Below are 17,269 nucleotides of genomic sequence, written 5' to 3' on the forward strand. Positions count from 1 at the left end.
CGTTTATAACTAGTTTGTTACAAATTTAAGATATCAAAAATTACTTGGGTTAGGGTTTTTAGGGGTTTTTTCCCACCTTTCAGTGTGATTATGTTATTCATTTGAAATATGGTATGGTTCCTTTGTTTTTGGATTCCATTTTAGAGTTTCTCCACCCATCCTTGTTGATCTTTATTTTTTTTTCTAGTAAGTGAAACATTTAACACTGTACCAAAAGTCAGAATTGCACAAAAAAAGTATACTCAGTAGTGCCTCCCTATTCCTTCTGTCGTTTTCATTTCTTTCCTACCCATCCCCAGTAAATAGCTAAAACCATTACTCTCTGGTTTATCCATCCTGATTTTTTTTCTTGAACAAATGAGCAGATACATGTCTGTTTTCATATTTCCCTTTTTTCCTTACACAAAAGATATGCTGTATCCATTATTTGGATGTACCATAGTTGATTCAACCACTCGCCTTTATATGGGCATATAGATTGTTTCCAGTATTTTTTTTCCTTTTTATTTGTTTTTCTATTTTAGACCTTGGATATATGTCTCCAGTATTTTGCAGTTACAAACAGTGCCAATGGGAATAATCTTAAGCGAGTTTATTTTAATATTGTTGGAATTGGGGTGAATTCCTGGAAATGGGATTGAGGCACGAACACCCATATTTCCTTAAATATCAACAATTCCTTATATCGAGATTGTGCCAATTTTATACTCCCAGCAGCAATGTATGAGAGTGTGGTGTTTTTTGTTTTTGTTTTTGTTTTTGTTTTTTTCGTAGCTTTGCTAACAGATTTTGTTAACACTTTTTTGTTTCCCAATCTGAGAAGTGAGAATTTAAAAATCAGGTTTTGATCTTTTTTCCCTTTAGTTGATTGTTGACTTTTTACTTTCCGACTTTGTGTGTGTGTTCTTTGAGATGCAAAAAATTTTTTTAATGTAGTCAGTCTTATTATTACCCTTAATTGCACCCTTCCTTACATTGAGGTTAAAGATAATACATCTTTTTTTTTTTTTGTACATATTTGGGTTCCTTTTGACATCTAGATCAATCCCTGACCCATGAAGAGTTTATTCATGTAATTTATATATTTTAAACTTCTGCTGGCTGGGTGCAGTGGCTCACACCTGTAATCCCAGCATTTCGGGAGGCCAAGGCGGGTGGATCACATGAGGTCAGGAGTTCGAGACCATCCTGGCCAACATGGTGAAACCCCATCTACTAAAAATACCAAAAAAATTAGCCAGGCGTGGTGGCAGGCGCCTGTAGTCCCACCTACTCTGGAGGCTGTTGCAGAATTGCTTGAACCCGGGAGGCGGAGGTTGCAGTGAACCAAGATCGCGCCACTGCACTCCAGCCTGGCGACAGAGCAAGACTCCGTCTCAAAAAAAAAAAAAAAAACACCTTCTGTCCTAAGCACTAGCAGCTTTCTGTGAGTTTTCTCATCTTTAACTGTATTTGTATTTAGCCAGTAAATTTTACTTATATTTTTAATTATTCTAGTTTTCTAATTTTGTAGGAAAATTTTGAATGACTTATCTTCTGATGCACCAGGAGTGCCAAGGATTGAAGAAGAGAAGTCTGAAGAGGAGACTTCAGCACCTGCCATCACCACTGTAACGGTGCCAACTCCAATTTACCAAACTAGCAGTGGACAGTATAGTGAGTAATAGACAATTTCTGTTTCTATTGTGAGGAGAAAAAAGTGAGGAGAAAAAGCTAATAGTTGCATTCTCTTCAGAGAAACCAATACAAGTGCCAAGTCTTCTCAGTTTTGCTGCCATTATTATATTTCCTTTACTCTTCACTATGCAAAGGTCTGTAATGGTAGTATTTTCTTTTCTTCAGAGAGTTTTAGTTAGGATTAGTCGAGTGTATAAACCTTTTAGATGTCCTTTTGTTTTTGTGCAGATGCATGGAAAGTCTGAAGTTTTTGAACCACTAATTGAGACCCTAGGTTTGAGGCCTCATGTGTTGAGAGAACATGAGTTTTTTAGATTAAACAAAATCATTCCTTGAATATATCTCGGTATTCATTTTAATAGTTTGTCTTGCCTTCTGAAAGTAGCATTTTAATGTCTTCGTATTTAATAATGTTTCAAGTGGGGATAAGTGTGGCTTGGTTGAGTCAGCACATTCAATTATTCCTTTTCATATGAAAGATAGTAATATACTTTTTGGCCCACATAAAGCAAAAATTGCTCTTACAAAATTATTTAAAAGTTTTCATTTCTATGATGTCTCTGTCTGGCACTTAGGTCTGTCTTCTTATCTTTCACCAAAATCTGTTATAAGGCACTTTTGAATTTTACTTTGTTTGATCAAAAGCATTTGTGTGAATGGTACTTTTTTCTCTTTTGCCCTTTTTTTTTTTTTTTTTTTTTTTTGCCTCTCAAAGTGCTTTATTCATTCAGTGATTTTTTTCATTTGGATTTGTTTATTAAACCCGGTGCTACCCATTTATACCCTTTTCCCCACCCACCTTAGTTTCAAATTAAATGTACACATTGAAACTTCTTTACTGAGATAGTTTCCTAATCCCTGAGGGAATCTGTATCAGAAATATGAATAAAAGTTTGAGGCCAGGCACAGTGGCTCATGCCTGTATTCCCAGCACTTTGGGAAGCCAAAGTGGAAGGATCACTTGAGCCATCCAGGAGTTTAAGACCCCATCCCTATTTATAAAAATAATTTAAAAATTAAGAAATATGCATGAAAGTTTGACCCCCATGTTATTTTTTAGTTCCAGTTCAACTTTGTTTTGCGTAACTCTAAGTTGCATTCCCAACTGTATTAAAGACAAGTTCTCAAGTAGCAAACTTTTTAACTCTGCCAAGGCTGAAACTTTTGAGACTAAGTAGAAGGAAGGCATTTTTGACTAAGGTTTTTATCCACTGTGCTCAATTAGCTTAGTCATCTTTTTTCTTCTTAAGATCTTTGTGGCAGATATAAAGTACAACTCTTTACCTACAACTCTGTACATGTGTGTGTATTATCAGTTGAAGCCTCATACCAGATGCTTTTAGTTATTCAAGATATGTGTTCGAAGACATTGATACATGATGTTTATTTTTCTTCTTCTTCAGCATACCTGAGGGATACAACATACTCCTGTCAGTAACAGATTCACTGTTACAGAGATTCTCACTTGAACTAGGAAGCATGCTCTTTAGGAAGGAGGCCTATCAGAATCTAAAAAGGGGAAATGAAGGTTAGAAAAGTACCAGCACCCCCATAGATGTTTAATTTGGTACACTCGTCTCCTCCAGCAGCTGAAAATTGCTAGTTTTAAGAGATAGAGCCAGGCGCCGTGGCTCTCGCCTGTAATCCCAGCACGCTGGGAGGCCAAGGTGGTGGATCACGAGGTCAGGAGTTCAAGACCAGCCTGCCCAACATGGTGAAACCCTGCCTCCACTAAAAATACAAAAATTAGCCGGGCATAGTGGCGGACGCCTGTAATCCCAGCTACTCTGGAGGCTGAGACAGGAGAATTGCTTGAACCCAGGAGGCGGAGCTTGCAGTGAGCTGAGATCACACCACTGCACTCCAGCCTGGGTGACAGAGCAAGATTCCGTCTCAAAAAAAAAAAAAAAAGAGATTAATACTTTGAAATTTTTTAAGCTTTGTTCATTATTTTTATCCTGTGTCCTCTCTGTATATGCACACATGGCTTTGGCTTTGATGGAACTGATTTAACATTATATTCTTGATTTTCATTAAGAGCAATATAATAAATACATATACAGCAACATTTATATTTCTTAACTTATAAAATGAACATATGGTTGTCAGAATTCACCATAGATATATAAAAACACATAGTTATATATTTTGTTTAATAGCTGCATTGTGTTTCACTGTGTAAATACAGCACTTATTTAAACATTCTTCTGCTGATGAACATTTAGGACATTTCTATTGTTTCAAACAGTGCTACATAAATATCCTAAGAGTGGAATTATCGACCATCCTGGCTAACACGGTGAAAACCCGTCTCTACTAAAAATACAAAAAATTAGCCGGGCGAGGTGGCGGGCACCTGTAGTCCCAGCTACTCGGGAGGCTGAGGCAGGAGAATGGTGTGAACCCAGAGGGCGGAGCCTGCAGTGAGCCGAGATAGCACCACTGCATTCCAGCCTGGGCGACAGCGAGACTCCATCTCAAAAAAAAAAAAAGAGTGGAATTATCAAAGCATATCCTCCGCAAGTACCCTTCCAGGTGGAGGCATGAATTTCCACTCCTTCCTTAAATTGGTTATTTTATTAAATTCATGCTGTTACTAGATTTATCTGTTACTTAGTTCAGTGTCCCAGATAGTAAAATCTTATTAGTGATTCTGCTCTTAGATAGAAAATGTGTATCTGTCATTTTGAACTTGAATTTTTTTGTTTCAGTAAATAAAACTATGACTCATGATGTTTCCCTCTTTATTCTGGCAACTCAGATTCTTAGCTAACTTTCTGTTTAATTGTATTCTTTTCTTAGTCTAGATTTTCTTCTACAATTGTTTTATATAACTAAGGATACATCCGTTACTTGACTTCTGTCTTTTTATTTTTGTTTTAATGAATTGTGTTTTATTGAAAGCTATCTCAAATGTTTTTGGAATAATAAAGTGTATACATAAATATTATAGAGAAAAACTGTGTTCAGTAGGATTAGACTTCAGTTTCCAAAGTATTTTCATATACATGACCTCATTTGATATTTACAACAATTGTACTTAGTGGCTAGAACCCAGATGCTTTTGTTTTTAGAGAAGAGATAACAGAATCAAATAACAGTTTAGTGATGGCTGGGCACAGTGGCTCACGTCTGTGATCCCAACACTTGGGGAGGCCAAAGTGGGAGGACTGCTTGAGGCCAGGAGTTCAAGATCAGCCTGGGCAACATAGCAAAACCCTGTCTCTACAAAAAAATGTCTTTAGAAAATTAGTAGGGCCTGATGTCCTGTGCTAGCTACTTGAGAGGCTGAGGCAGGAGGATCACTTGAGCCCACCAGTTGGAGGCTACAGTGAGCTGTGATCTTGCCACTGCACTCCAGCCTGGAAGACAGAACAAGACCCTGTCTCAAAAGAAAAAAATTAAAACAAAAAACTGTTCAGTGATGGAACGCAAACTACAACCCAGTCTTGTCATATATGGTTTACTATTTCTTTGTTCTTCCCACCTTGAGTTCACTGCTCTGTAGCCAAGAAGAAAGTGGTATGTTAAATACAGTAGAATTCACTCATTAACTCTAAATGAGAAATTGTGATTTGTTTCTGTTAACCTTCTGATTCTTTCAAGTAATCATGCAAAATTAATCTTAGAATAGTTCTTACTCATTTTTCTCCCTGCCTAAGATAAGTAAAACTTCTGGGATTAGCTAAACTAGATCCAGTGTATATGCCAGCATTTTAATTTTTCACAAGTGTCATTTTGCTAAACTAATCACACTGTAGCCATTAACTCTTCTTACTTCTTGATGAGGCAGTAATCAATTTTCCATGTACAGATGTCTCAGGATGTTATTTCCCATAGCTGGTGGATAACTGATCCCAAACTAATTCCCTTCTAATGGACAGTAACATGCTTAATCAGACATGTTGACTTTCCTGCATTGTTTACTTTTTTCTTACTCAGTCAAAATCAGTTTTGCAGTTTTATATGTGATATTGTGATTTTTGGTCCTTCTCTTTCTGAAAAGCTTGACCCCTACAGGGAGAATTGTCTAGAGACGATATTGCCACCTATCTAAAAATGCTTCTTCCAAATAAATCATCTAATTTTTAAATTAAATTTTTCTATGTACTGTAGCATAAAGGTGATTTAGTTTTTCATAAAGTGAAATATCTACTAATATGAGCAAAAGTTGACTGATTTATTGTTTAACAAATGAATGACAGGTGTGGCTAATTAGGGCATAAACAACAAAAGGTTCTATATGAGAATGCTTGGATATGTATTAAATAATTTAGAAATGACAGTAAAAGTTTTTTTTCTAAATGATGATCTTGAGCTCTGATTTTAAAATTCCATGAGAGACTGTTGATAATTAAGTTCCATAGGATATTTCAGTTGTTTCATTGAGTGGATTAGATACCATTAAAGAATTTCTACAAGAGTTAGGGAATACAATGCACTGATGAACTGCTTTATTAGTTATATGTTAAAACAGCCATTTATTGGGTGCCTATTTCATGGCTGCCACTGTGCTAAGTGTATGAAAGTATATAAGAAAATTCCTACTCTCCAGAAATTTATTTACTAGTGGGACAAGTATTAATACATTATGCAGTTAATGCTAAAATAAAAGAAAGGATCACAGAGTGGAACCTCTTCAGAACCAAATAACTTCAGAAGGAATTTAACATTTTTCCACTTAAAAAAATTGTTAACAGGCATTATTATTATAAATTAGAATGCAGTTCATAGAGTGCATTTCTATTGTAGAAGTTGAATATGGGTTTCCTGAGGAGCAAGTTACTTGAATATATTAGACCCTTCTTGGTGATGTTATTTGCTGTAACTTCTCCTAGATTATTTTACAAATTATTCTACATTGGATGTAATGTTTTAAAAGTCTTATATGGTATTAAACTTGTAACAATAAAATCCATTGGCTTTTAGTTGCCATTACCCAGGGAGGAGCAATACAGCTGGCTAACAATGGTACCGATGGGGTACAGGGCCTGCAAACATTAACCATGACCAATGCAGCTGCCACTCAGCCGGGTACTACCATTCTACAGTATGCACAGACCACTGATGGACAGCAGATCTTAGTGCCCAGCAACCAAGTTGTTGTTCAAGGTAAGGGAATTCAGAATTCACAGGTGTGGTAAATTCTTCAAAATACTAAAATTTTATAAACTCACAGAAAAAGTAAGTATCATATTGCAAACCACCATTCAAATGTAGTTAACATTTCTTCATATTGATAGTATTTTTCATGAACTCTTCCATTATTCCAATTGGACCAAAATGTCATGGCATAAAAACAACTATTTTCAGTTTTAAAAATATTGCATCTACCTTTAACATCTTTTGGGGTAGAAGAAACAGGATAGGTTAGAAGGAAAGACCAGGAAATCAGGAGTTAGAAAAGATGGATTCTATATCTAACTGCATGGATCTGCTATGAGGCCTTGAGTAAAAGTCAGCTGCTCTGAGCCTCAGGAAAGTGTTTTGTTTTTTGTTGTTGTTGTTTTTGTTTTTTCATCTGTAAAATAAGAGTTGCACTGAATCTCTGGAAACAATCTTCAGAAGTTCAGGATTCTGTTTCTCTGCTTTTTTTTTCTTTTCCCCCCCAAAAGAAATTTAAATCTTCTGAGATCATCAGTTTTTATTATTATTTTTTTTTTTTTCTAGAGACATGGTCTCACTGTGTGGCCCAGGCTAGTCTTGAACTCCGGGCCTCAAGCAATCCTCCTTTCTCAGGCTCCCAAAGTGTTGGGATGCCTCTGCACTTGACTCAGTTTTTGTTTCAGATGAAAACATTATATTCCACAGGATCTTATACCAATATGCAAATCTGCTGCTCTTTAGAGAAAAAGTAGTTGTTAAATTCTCGACAAATTATAGAAGTTGCTTTTTTTGGGTTTTTTTTTTTATTTTGTTTTTTTCTGTTTATTTCAGGAATCTTTATGGATAGCAGTTAACCATTTTTCTTTGGATTCGTTTGAATATTTCAAGAATATAGTTAATGCCAGGTTAGAAATTTGCTGATTGAGGAAATAATAATAAATTTGTTTCTGAAAATATTTTTATAAATAATAATGCATTTTGCCTGTGTTAGGTAATGACAGTTGTATCCTTTCACCATGGATAATTGAATAATCCTGAAACACCAACTGGAGAGAGTCATAACTTATTTAAAGAGCCCTAATGTTTACAGAATATATTCTGTTATTAAACGAGTATTTGAAAAAGATACTATTTTGCTTATTGATGAGAGTAAAACACCTTTTCACTTTACATGCAGGTACTCAAAAATTGTAAAGCAGGATGTCAGTGAATTTGAATTCTGAACGTCAGTTTGAAGATGGTAACATGTTTAGTATATAAATCTTTTCCACTCAAACCATACATTTTAATTGATATTAATAATTAATATGAATAATTTTATAAAGACCTTCAAATTTTTTTAAGTAACATTAGGTTCCTTATTAGGAGAACATATTATTACGCTGTTTTTAGAAGCAGTTTGACAAATAGTGATTGTGTTTGTTTTTACAAATGGTGAATCAGTTAGAAAAATAAAACTTCAGTTTATTTAGCCATTATCATTTACATTAAAACGATATGTTTTCAAATAATATAATTGGCATCAAGTGATACACTTTTTCATACTTTTAGTTTTGTTTTAATTCAAAATTTATAATAGTTGACCGTAATGCTTTATTTTCTTTTTCATTTTGCTATTTTATGAAAAATCATGGTCGTTTTTATGTCGTGGCAAGAGTCTACTTGAAATTTTTTAATATGAATTTACCAATATCAAAGGAAGACACTGAGGACTATACTCTATCTAGGAAGATCATCCAAGCTGTGCCCCACTTACCTTTTAGACTTAAGGTTGGTAAGCATGTTAACAACAGAATAGAACTGCATTCAAATGAAAAATAAAATGTAAGATCCAGCGGACATAGGTTACTGTAATAAATACATTACATTGGGAATTATTTCTTAGTAGTGGCGCGAAGAGTGCTGATTCTTTCAACACTTTAGCCAGAATCATCTTTTCTTTTTTGTTTCCCTTTTAGTCCAAAATACATGCTTAGATTGATGATTGATACACATAATTGAATCAAGTTGCAATGTTTCTGTCTTACACCATGCTCACTGTTTTTTTCAGCTGCCTCTGGAGACGTACAAACATACCAGATTCGCACAGCACCCACTAGCACTATTGCCCCTGGAGTTGTTATGGCATCCTCCCCAGCACTTCCTACACAGCCTGCTGAAGAAGCAGCACGAAAGAGAGAGGTCCGTCTAATGAAGAACAGGTACAAATACTGCATTTACTTAGATTGTTATGGGTTAAGTGTGTCTTCACATTCTGCTGGATGTGTATCTTTACATCTACTGGTAATAGGATCTTTGCATTGGATTTTTTTTTTCCAGCAGAATTAATGGGTCTTGCTAAATTTTCTTTATTTAATAAGCTGCACTTATAAGATAGCTATATGATAATGGGTCAATCTTTGATCGTGGAGTAGTTTTCTTTCATGCAGTTTCCCCACAGGAGATTTAATGCACAACTTCCCTATGTCTGCACTCCAACCAGTTAGCCAGGTTATTTAAAAATGGTTTCTTTTCATGTATAGTATTGTTCAAGAAGATCAAGAGTTTCATATATGTATATTAACTGTGTGTTAAATTTTATCTATATTAAATTTACTTGATATAAAGTAAATGTATGGTGGCCAGTTCATGTTTTAATGAATAATATCTTTACTCAAAATAATAATATTTTAACACCTAAAGATTCTTCAAAAATATGTTAATTCTAAGAATACCATGTTACGGACAAAAATCTTAAAATATAGTCTTCAAAAAAAATACTACATTCAAAATCTGTGAAATGTTGGTAAAGCAGTTCTCAGAAAGTAACTTTTTTGCTGTAAATGATTTTGCCGTCAAAAACAATAAAAATAAGTTAGTAAACATTGGTTTAGAACTTTCATATAGAAGTGACCGAGACAAAGAAAAGAAAATGAAAATAAGGTTATGTAAAGGTTTAAAAAGTTTGAAATTAGTGAAAGTATCTCACTGTTCATCCCAGGATACTTCAAACACTGATAAAGTGAAAGAAGCAGGGCTTCCAAGTCCTAGCCCTATCCCTCCATTTTGGGAGAAGGTATTAACCTTCTGTAGCTCAGTTTTGTAAAATGGGATTCCAGCACACACCCAAAGTATTGTTGTAAGAGTCAAGTAAGAGAATTCCTTTGAAAGCACTTTGTAACTGTAGTGCTCTGTTGAAATGGGTTTGTGTGTGTGTGCAATTTCGCAGCTCAGATCAGCTTTTTTGTTCCTAAAATATTCTTAGCTGTCACAATGTTAGTAAATTATATCTAAACTCTGAGAAATGGCAGAGATTTTTCTGGGATATTAGAAAAAGAGTTGGAAACAAGCCAAGTGACTTTTTTTTTTTTCTCCCGAGACGAAGTCTTGCTCTGTCACCCAGGCAGGAGTGCAATGGTGCAATCTCAGCTCACTGCAGCCTCCACCTCCTGGGTTTAAGCAATTCTCCTGCCTCAACCTCCCGAGTAGCTGGGATTACAGGTGCCCACCACCACGCCTGGCTAATTTTTGTATTAGTAGAGACATGATTTCACTATTTTGGCCAGGCTGGTCTCGAACTCTTGACCTTGTGATCCACCCTCCTCGGCCTTCCAAAGTGCTGGGATTACAGGTATGAGCCATGGTGCCCAGCCTCAAGTGACTTTTATTTGTGCTCCATCCATCTGTGATTTTGAGTATTTAAGTTTTACTAAAGAGAAGCATAAAGGCTGCATTCATAATTCAAATATATTTTAAAATATAAATTAAAATCTGTAAATAAAAATTAAAATATTTTCAGTTTTTAAAAATGTTTATAAGGAAACCTTTAACTTAAAATTAGAAGCAAGTCTGATCAAGAAGTCTCAAGCAAAGGCTGAATAGTAATATTTAAGACAACACTGCTTACTAAAGAAAAGAGTTCAAAGCAAACATAGGAGCAGAACCAAAAAATAAATCCTTTTGATTATAAAAAACAACAGAAGGACTTCTGTTTATGTCTATGTAGTTTGGCTGTGTGGAACAAAATGTTTACCCCCGTTGACTGGCAGTCCAAATTTCCTTTTTGTTCTATTTATTTTTCTTTCAGATTTATGACCACTGCCACCAACAAGTTAGGAACAGGGCGCACATAACTACAGTTCCTACCAGGCTTTGCTTGCCTGAGATCTTCAGGGAAACTACCTGACTTACCATGGACTCTTTCATAACATTACTTTGCTTAGATACAGTTACCCTACTCTTTAAAAAGGAAACTTCCCATTGATTCTGCCATAGTTCCTTTTCCCCTTTGTTACCAGATTACTGCTGCTTTTACTTTTTCAGCCTCCATTCACTGGAATCTGGCTTCTATGACTAGCATACCGCTCATATGTCTATAAAAAGGTACAAATTCCCTCCCACTTGGCAAATCTAGTATTTTCTTTCATTTAATTTTAACTCTATGGAGTATTTGACACTTTTGACTTCTCATTACTCTAAACTCTTCCTTGGCTTACCTCACCTGGTTTTCTGGCTACTTTTCAAATTTTTCCTTTGAACCTTCATCCATACCCATGTATTTCAGGCATTACTTTATATGCTGATACTTCCTAATTCTGTATATTCTGGCTTTGACCTTTCTGCTGAGTGCTATTTATTAAGCTCCAGTATATATTATTTTATTAATTCTACCTACAGTGAGGTAGAAGCTTATCCCCACTTTAGAGGAGGAGAAGGTAAATATCAGAAAATTCAAATATTTTGCCAAAGGTCACACACTTTATGAGATTAGTAGAACTGAAATTTGAACCCATATCTGGCACCAAAGCCTGTAAACATGCTACTTCACTGATTCCAGTATGCAGCCATCTTCTGCTGTGCCTCTCAAACCAGAGCACATGGCAGTATGCTAGGGATGTGTAGCCTAAGGAGGTGAACGTGGAGTGCTTTCCTTGAATGTTCATTTTGCTAAAATATTTGAGAGAAATAAACCTTATTTTTAAGGTAAAATAAGAGATTTAAAAGAAATTTATACCAGCAGTGGTTTTGCTGCACCCCCAGAGTCTCCGTATTTGGTTTCCTCTTCTAGTGTGGCTATTTCAGTGGAAAAGTTAAGAGAAGCACACTCCTAAGCATGCTCACTAGGATGAATTTCCCTTATGCACATCAAACACAGCCTATCTTAAAGTTTGATAGTAAAAGATTGTAATCCAAAAAATTCATCACTATCCAAATTGCCATTTATTTCAAGATGAAGGTAAGTGGTAAACATTCTAAAAGAAAGTGTAGACAGCTCTTCTGTTAATTTGTGTTGCTACAGTAACAACCACGAATCTCAGTGTCTTAAAATTTCTTCCTCACTTCTGTTACATTTTGGCAGCTGCAGGTCAGTTGCTGTGGCTCTCCTTCACGTGCCCATCTGGGTCTAGGATCCTGGGCTAGATAGAGCAGCACCTCTTTGAGAAAAGGGCAATGCTTTTGAAAGCATTTGCTTGATTTTGGTGAACGTTACATCTACTCGTGATCTGTTAGCCACAGCACAGGCAAGGACAAGCCCAAAGTCAGTGGAGTGGGAATGAACTCTTCCTACAGGAAGTGGAGAGTGAAAAATTGTGAAAGTAATACAGTCTATCACCTTTGCCTTTATGTAACTTTACATTGTAGGGGGATTTTAAAAGCAGATTCCCTAAAGGCAGAAGTAACAAAGGAAAAGGTTAAATGGATTTGACCATATAAAACTATAAACCCCCTATTTAGGAAAGTAAAAGATAAAGTAGCAAACATTTTAACAAATAATGTCAGAAGACTAATGAGTTGAGGGATATAAATAGGCAGATTCTTAGAAAATGGATAGGGTAAAAAATCTGAAAAATTCTAAAAAAATTAAAATGTATTTGATATGAATTAAAATATATCCATTCAACTATATACAACTAGCCATTAAGAGTAAATAAAGATGTATTTTTATTAAGATGGGAAGATGTTCTTGGACAAAAGCAGGTTACCAAAGAGTATTTACATTACTATCAGGTTTTTTAAATTTATTATTATTACACAAGTAAAACATGTTCATTATAAGTAAATTAAGAAACATTACCTAAAAATTGAATTACTTCTAATTTCACCATCTAAAATGTTAACATTCTAAAGTCAGTTTTTTTACTCAAACCAGTACAAAGGTAAATATACATTTTTAATATATTTTTAAGTAATTTTAAACTTACAAAGGAGTTGTAAAAATACAGAGTTCCGGATACCCTTCATCCAGCTTTCTCTAATCTTAGTATATTACATAACCAGGGTACATTTATCAAAAATAAAAGTACATTGGTATAATACCATTAACTGAATTATACATTTTATTTCCCCAGTTTTTTTACTTACATAATCCAGTTTGGGTACCATATCGCATTTAATTATAGTCTCCTTCAGTCTGTGAAAGTTTGTTTCCTTGTCTTTGATGGCCTTGTAACTTTTGAAGAGTAGTGATCTGTTTTCTTTTAGAATATCCCTCAGTTTGCATTTGTCCAGTGTTTTCTATGGATAGATTGAGATAATAGGTTTTGGGGAGGAATTCCACAGAGGTATAGTGTGCCTTTCTCATAACATCACATCCGGGAGCACATACATAATTGGCGATGTTAACTTTGATAACTTGGTTAAAGTGCTGTCCAGGTGTCTCCACTGTTGAGCTACCATTTTTCTCTTTGTCCAGCCCATATTCAAGGGGAGGAGAATTAAATTCCACCTCCTAAAAGGGAGAATATGAAAGAATTTGTGGTCATATGTTAAAACCACCACAGTAATTAGGTGTATTTTAGAAGAAGTACTTGGAGGCTATGCAGATATATTCTTTTCTCTTTAAAGTTTTGCCCACCAGTTTTAGAATTCATCAGTAAATCTTGTCTACAGTAATTATTACTATTTGCTATTCTAATGGGAATTTTGTATATCTCCATCCCTTCTATATATTTAACAACTGAATTCTATAAACAAGATTTGTTTCTTCTCCACATTATTTATTTTATCAATACAGACACATACTTTGGGAGTTATAATCCAATACTATTGTTATTTATTATGTTGTTCATATTGTTCTAGCTTTGGCTACTGGGATCTTTTATAAGTGTCTTCTGTGTCCTTTTGACATGCCCCATTTTTTTCTTTTTAAGCACATCTTTACTTTCTGAGACTACAAGATTGTCCAGGTTCTCATCTTGTGTTTTCCCTTCCCTAGCCTTGGAATGAGCTGTTTTTCCAATAATCTCTAGTTCCTTTATTAGAAAATGGTGGCCAATATGGTGAAACCCTCTCTCTACTAAAAAGAGAAAATTTAGCCGGGGTGGTGGTGCACGCCTGTAATCCCAGCTACTCAGGCGGCTGAGGCAGAAGAATTGTGCGAACCTGGGAGGTGGAAGTTGCAGTGAGCTGAGATGGCACTACTACTCCAGCCTGAGTGACAGAGTGAGACTCTGTCTCAAAAAAAAAAAAATATATATATATATATACACACATACACACACACACACACCTTCATATATGCACACATTCTTATTTCTGTATCTTTATATATAGTTGGCTCTGTTTTCCATAGTCCACATTCAAGAAAAAAAGTAACAATATAACAATTTTTTAAATAATACAAATAAAAAAGTAATCTAGTATAACAACTATTTACATAGTATTTACATTGTATTAAATATTATAAGTAATCTAGAGATTATTTTAAATATATAGGGGGATTCATATAGGTTATATGCAAATATAATGCCATTTTATATAAGGGACTTGAGCATCTGTGGATTTTGATACTCATGAGAGTTCCTGGGACCAATCCCCCACAGATACTGAGGGACAACTATATACTTAAATAGGAATACACACTAACATATCTGACTCTAAGCTTTAACCACGTGGCTCATTTTAGACTTCTCTTTGCCTGTTTGTAACTTCTTTCTCCGACAGAAACTTGGCTTATATGTTTGTTTAAATCTACTATACATACAGAAAACTTGTAAGAATTGATAATATGTACCATTGTGAGAAACAGGATTACCAGTTACCGTGCAGTATTTATATACACTTCTTTTTGTTTTTGGCCTAATAGTATTTAGCAAAAGTGCTGTTTTCTAAAGTTACTTCACTCTGCTCCTTTCTCCACCCCTTTCAATGAGGTTATATCATATGATTGTAGTACAGTTAGATTTGTCACAATCTTCAGTCTGGGATTTTCTGACATCCCTAAGTTTTTATCCTTAAATTTGCATATACATAAGTTCACTCTTTGTGCTGTATAGTTTTATGGGTTTTGATAGATGCAGTGTCATGTATCTGTCACCACAATGCCATATGGAACAATTATACTAGTTAACTAACAGTTATATAATACTAAGTATTCTCTTATATCCCTTTGAAGTCAGCTTCCCCCACGCCCTGAAAACCAATGAACTGTTTTCTACCCTTATAGTTTTGCCTATTCCATAATCTCTTATAAATGGTATCTTAAATTATAATTTGTAGCCTTTTAGATCTGGTTCCTTCATCTAGCAAAATGCATTTAAGATTTATTGATTTTGTTGCATGAATCAGTAGTTGGGACTTATCCCAGATAATTCCATTTTATAGATACACTGTGCTTTGTTTATTCACTTTGAATTTCATCCCAGTTATTTCCAGTTTTAGAGAAATAAAGTTACTATCAACACATAAAGGTTTTTATATGAACTTTCCATTAACATGAGTAAATATCTAGGAGTAGGCTGGTTGCATGAAATGTAACTAACTGTATATTTAACTTTTTAAATAAACTGTCCAATTGTTTTCCAAAATGGCTGTACCATTTTATATTCCCACCAGGAATGTATGAGAGTTCAGTTGCTTTGTATCCTTGCCAAAACTTGACATTGTCAGGTTTATTGTTTGTCCCCCAGCTCTAGAACTGGTATAATGGATATCTTATGGTTTTAACTTGCACTTCACTAGTGACTTTTTTTTTTTTTTTTTTTTTTTTTTTTGAGACGGAGTCTCCCTCTGTCATGTCACCCAGGCTGGAGTGCAGTGGCACCATCTCGGCTCACTGCAACCTCTGCCTCCTGGGTTCAAGAGATTCTCGTGCCTCAGCCTCCCTGAGTAGTCAGGATTACAGGCACCTGCCACCACGTCTGATTTTTTGTATTTTTAGTAGAGACAGGGTTTCGCCATGTTGGCCAGGCTGGTTTTGAACTCCTGACCTCAGATGATCCACCCACCTCGGCCTCCCAAAATGCTAGGATTACAGGTGTGAGCTACTGTGCCCAGCCTTCATTAGTGACTTCTATGTGATTTGCTATTTATATGTTTTCTTTGATGAAATGTCTATTTAGATCTTTTACTCATTTCTATTGTTTGTTTTCTTTTGTTTTCAGAGACCTTTTTTCCAAATCCTTTGTCAGAGCAGGTATTTTCTTTCAGTCTGCAGCTTTTTCTTTAATTTTCTTAACATTATATATCTTTTGCAGAGCAAAAGGTTGCCATTTTGATGAGGCCCATTTTCTCAGTTGTGTCCTTTTGTACATCATACTTGTGGTATTTATGAATTTTCTGCCTGGATAGGCCCAGCCCACTTACACACATCTAGGAGCCTATGGACAGGCCCATTGGTGTCCACATACATCATCTGGGGTGCCTGAGGATTGGTTGGTCCTGCCCACCAGCACCCACTGTCTGGAATCATGAAGGCCAGCTCACTCTCACTATCACATGGGCCACCCAGAGGCCTGCAGATAGGCCTGCCTGGCCTGCTGCCACCGTAAAGGCCTTTGTGTCCACATACCAGCCAACCTGATGTCCCCATCCTCAGCAAAGCTTTATCACAGCCTCCACTGACAACCGAAGCCTAAGCCACTGAAGAAATCATAGATGCCATGAGAGAATCATAGATACCACCATTGATGACAGTAAAAGAAATCATACAGAGACAACACATGTGAACCCACCTAGAATCAAATCCAGAGCACCCTACCCAGCTAACACTACAGCTACATCTACAGTAAAAGTCTTTCTCTACAAAAGCCAGTCCATAAAATTGGAAAAAGCAGCAGTTGCACAGATATCAAGATAAGGACACAAGAAACATAAAATACTAAGGAAACACGATACCTCCAAAGGAACACAATAATTTTCCACTAACAGATCTCAAAGAACCAGGTAATCAATAAAATGCCTGAAAAGGAATTGAAAATAATGATCTTAAGAAAACTCAGCAAGAAACAACAGAACACAGATAGACAATACAAATAAATCAGGAAAACAATTCATGATCTGAATGAGAAATTAAAGAGGTAAATATTTAAAGAAACAAATTCTGGAACTAAAGAATTTAATAAATAAAAAACAGTCGAGCAGAAAGAATTTCTGAACTTTAAGAGAGAGGTCTTTTAAAATAACCCAGTCAAATACACACTAAAAAGGATGAAGAAAGCCTACATAGGACATCATAAAGCAAACAAATATTTCAATTTTGGGAGTGCCACAAGGAGAAAAGATAGGA

At 35.4% G+C, this 17,269-nt stretch overlaps 2 protein-coding genes across 40 annotated transcripts in view; one reads left to right on the forward strand and one right to left on the reverse strand.

Moving 5' to 3' along the window:
- CREB1 (cAMP responsive element binding protein 1) overlaps window positions 1-17,269 on the forward strand; it is a 73,661-nt gene that overhangs the window by 38,893 nt on the left and 17,499 nt on the right. For 10 of the 15 annotated variants that reach the window (XR_010149843.1, XR_010149841.1, XR_010149844.1 and 7 more), the window contains 3 exons: window positions 1,514-1,656; window positions 6,607-6,789; window positions 8,834-8,984. Coding sequence is in view for 10 of the 15 variants with exons in the window: in XM_063790678.1 (XP_063646748.1) it covers window positions 1,514-1,656; window positions 6,607-6,789; window positions 8,834-8,984 (477 nt within the window). In the remaining 5 variants the exon portion in view is untranslated. Of the gene's footprint in view, window positions 1-1,513; window positions 1,657-3,080; window positions 3,206-6,606; window positions 6,790-7,960; window positions 8,554-8,833; window positions 8,985-10,849; window positions 11,966-17,269 lie in introns of those variants that run through there. The other 5 variants (XM_016950380.4, XM_063790681.1, XR_010149845.1 and 2 more) reach the window with 4 other exon arrangements.
- METTL21A (methyltransferase 21A, HSPA lysine) overlaps window positions 11,964-17,269 on the reverse strand; it is a 42,860-nt gene continuing 37,554 nt past the window's right edge. For 6 of the 25 annotated variants that reach the window (XM_024355039.2, XM_024355038.2, XM_054679251.1 and 3 more), the window contains one exon: window positions 11,964-13,492. In XM_024355039.2, the coding sequence (XP_024210807.1) occupies window positions 13,479-13,492 (14 nt within the window). In that variant the 3' untranslated portion in view covers window positions 11,964-13,478. The remainder of the gene's footprint in view (window positions 13,493-17,269) is intronic. The other 19 variants (XM_063790694.1, XM_063790689.1, XM_063790693.1 and 16 more) reach the window with 5 other exon arrangements.

This window comes from Pan troglodytes, chromosome 13 (genome assembly GCF_028858775.2).
Source record: "Pan troglodytes isolate AG18354 chromosome 13, NHGRI_mPanTro3-v2.0_pri, whole genome shotgun sequence".
In the NCBI taxonomy this organism is placed as follows: Eukaryota; Metazoa; Chordata; class Mammalia; order Primates; family Hominidae; genus Pan; species Pan troglodytes.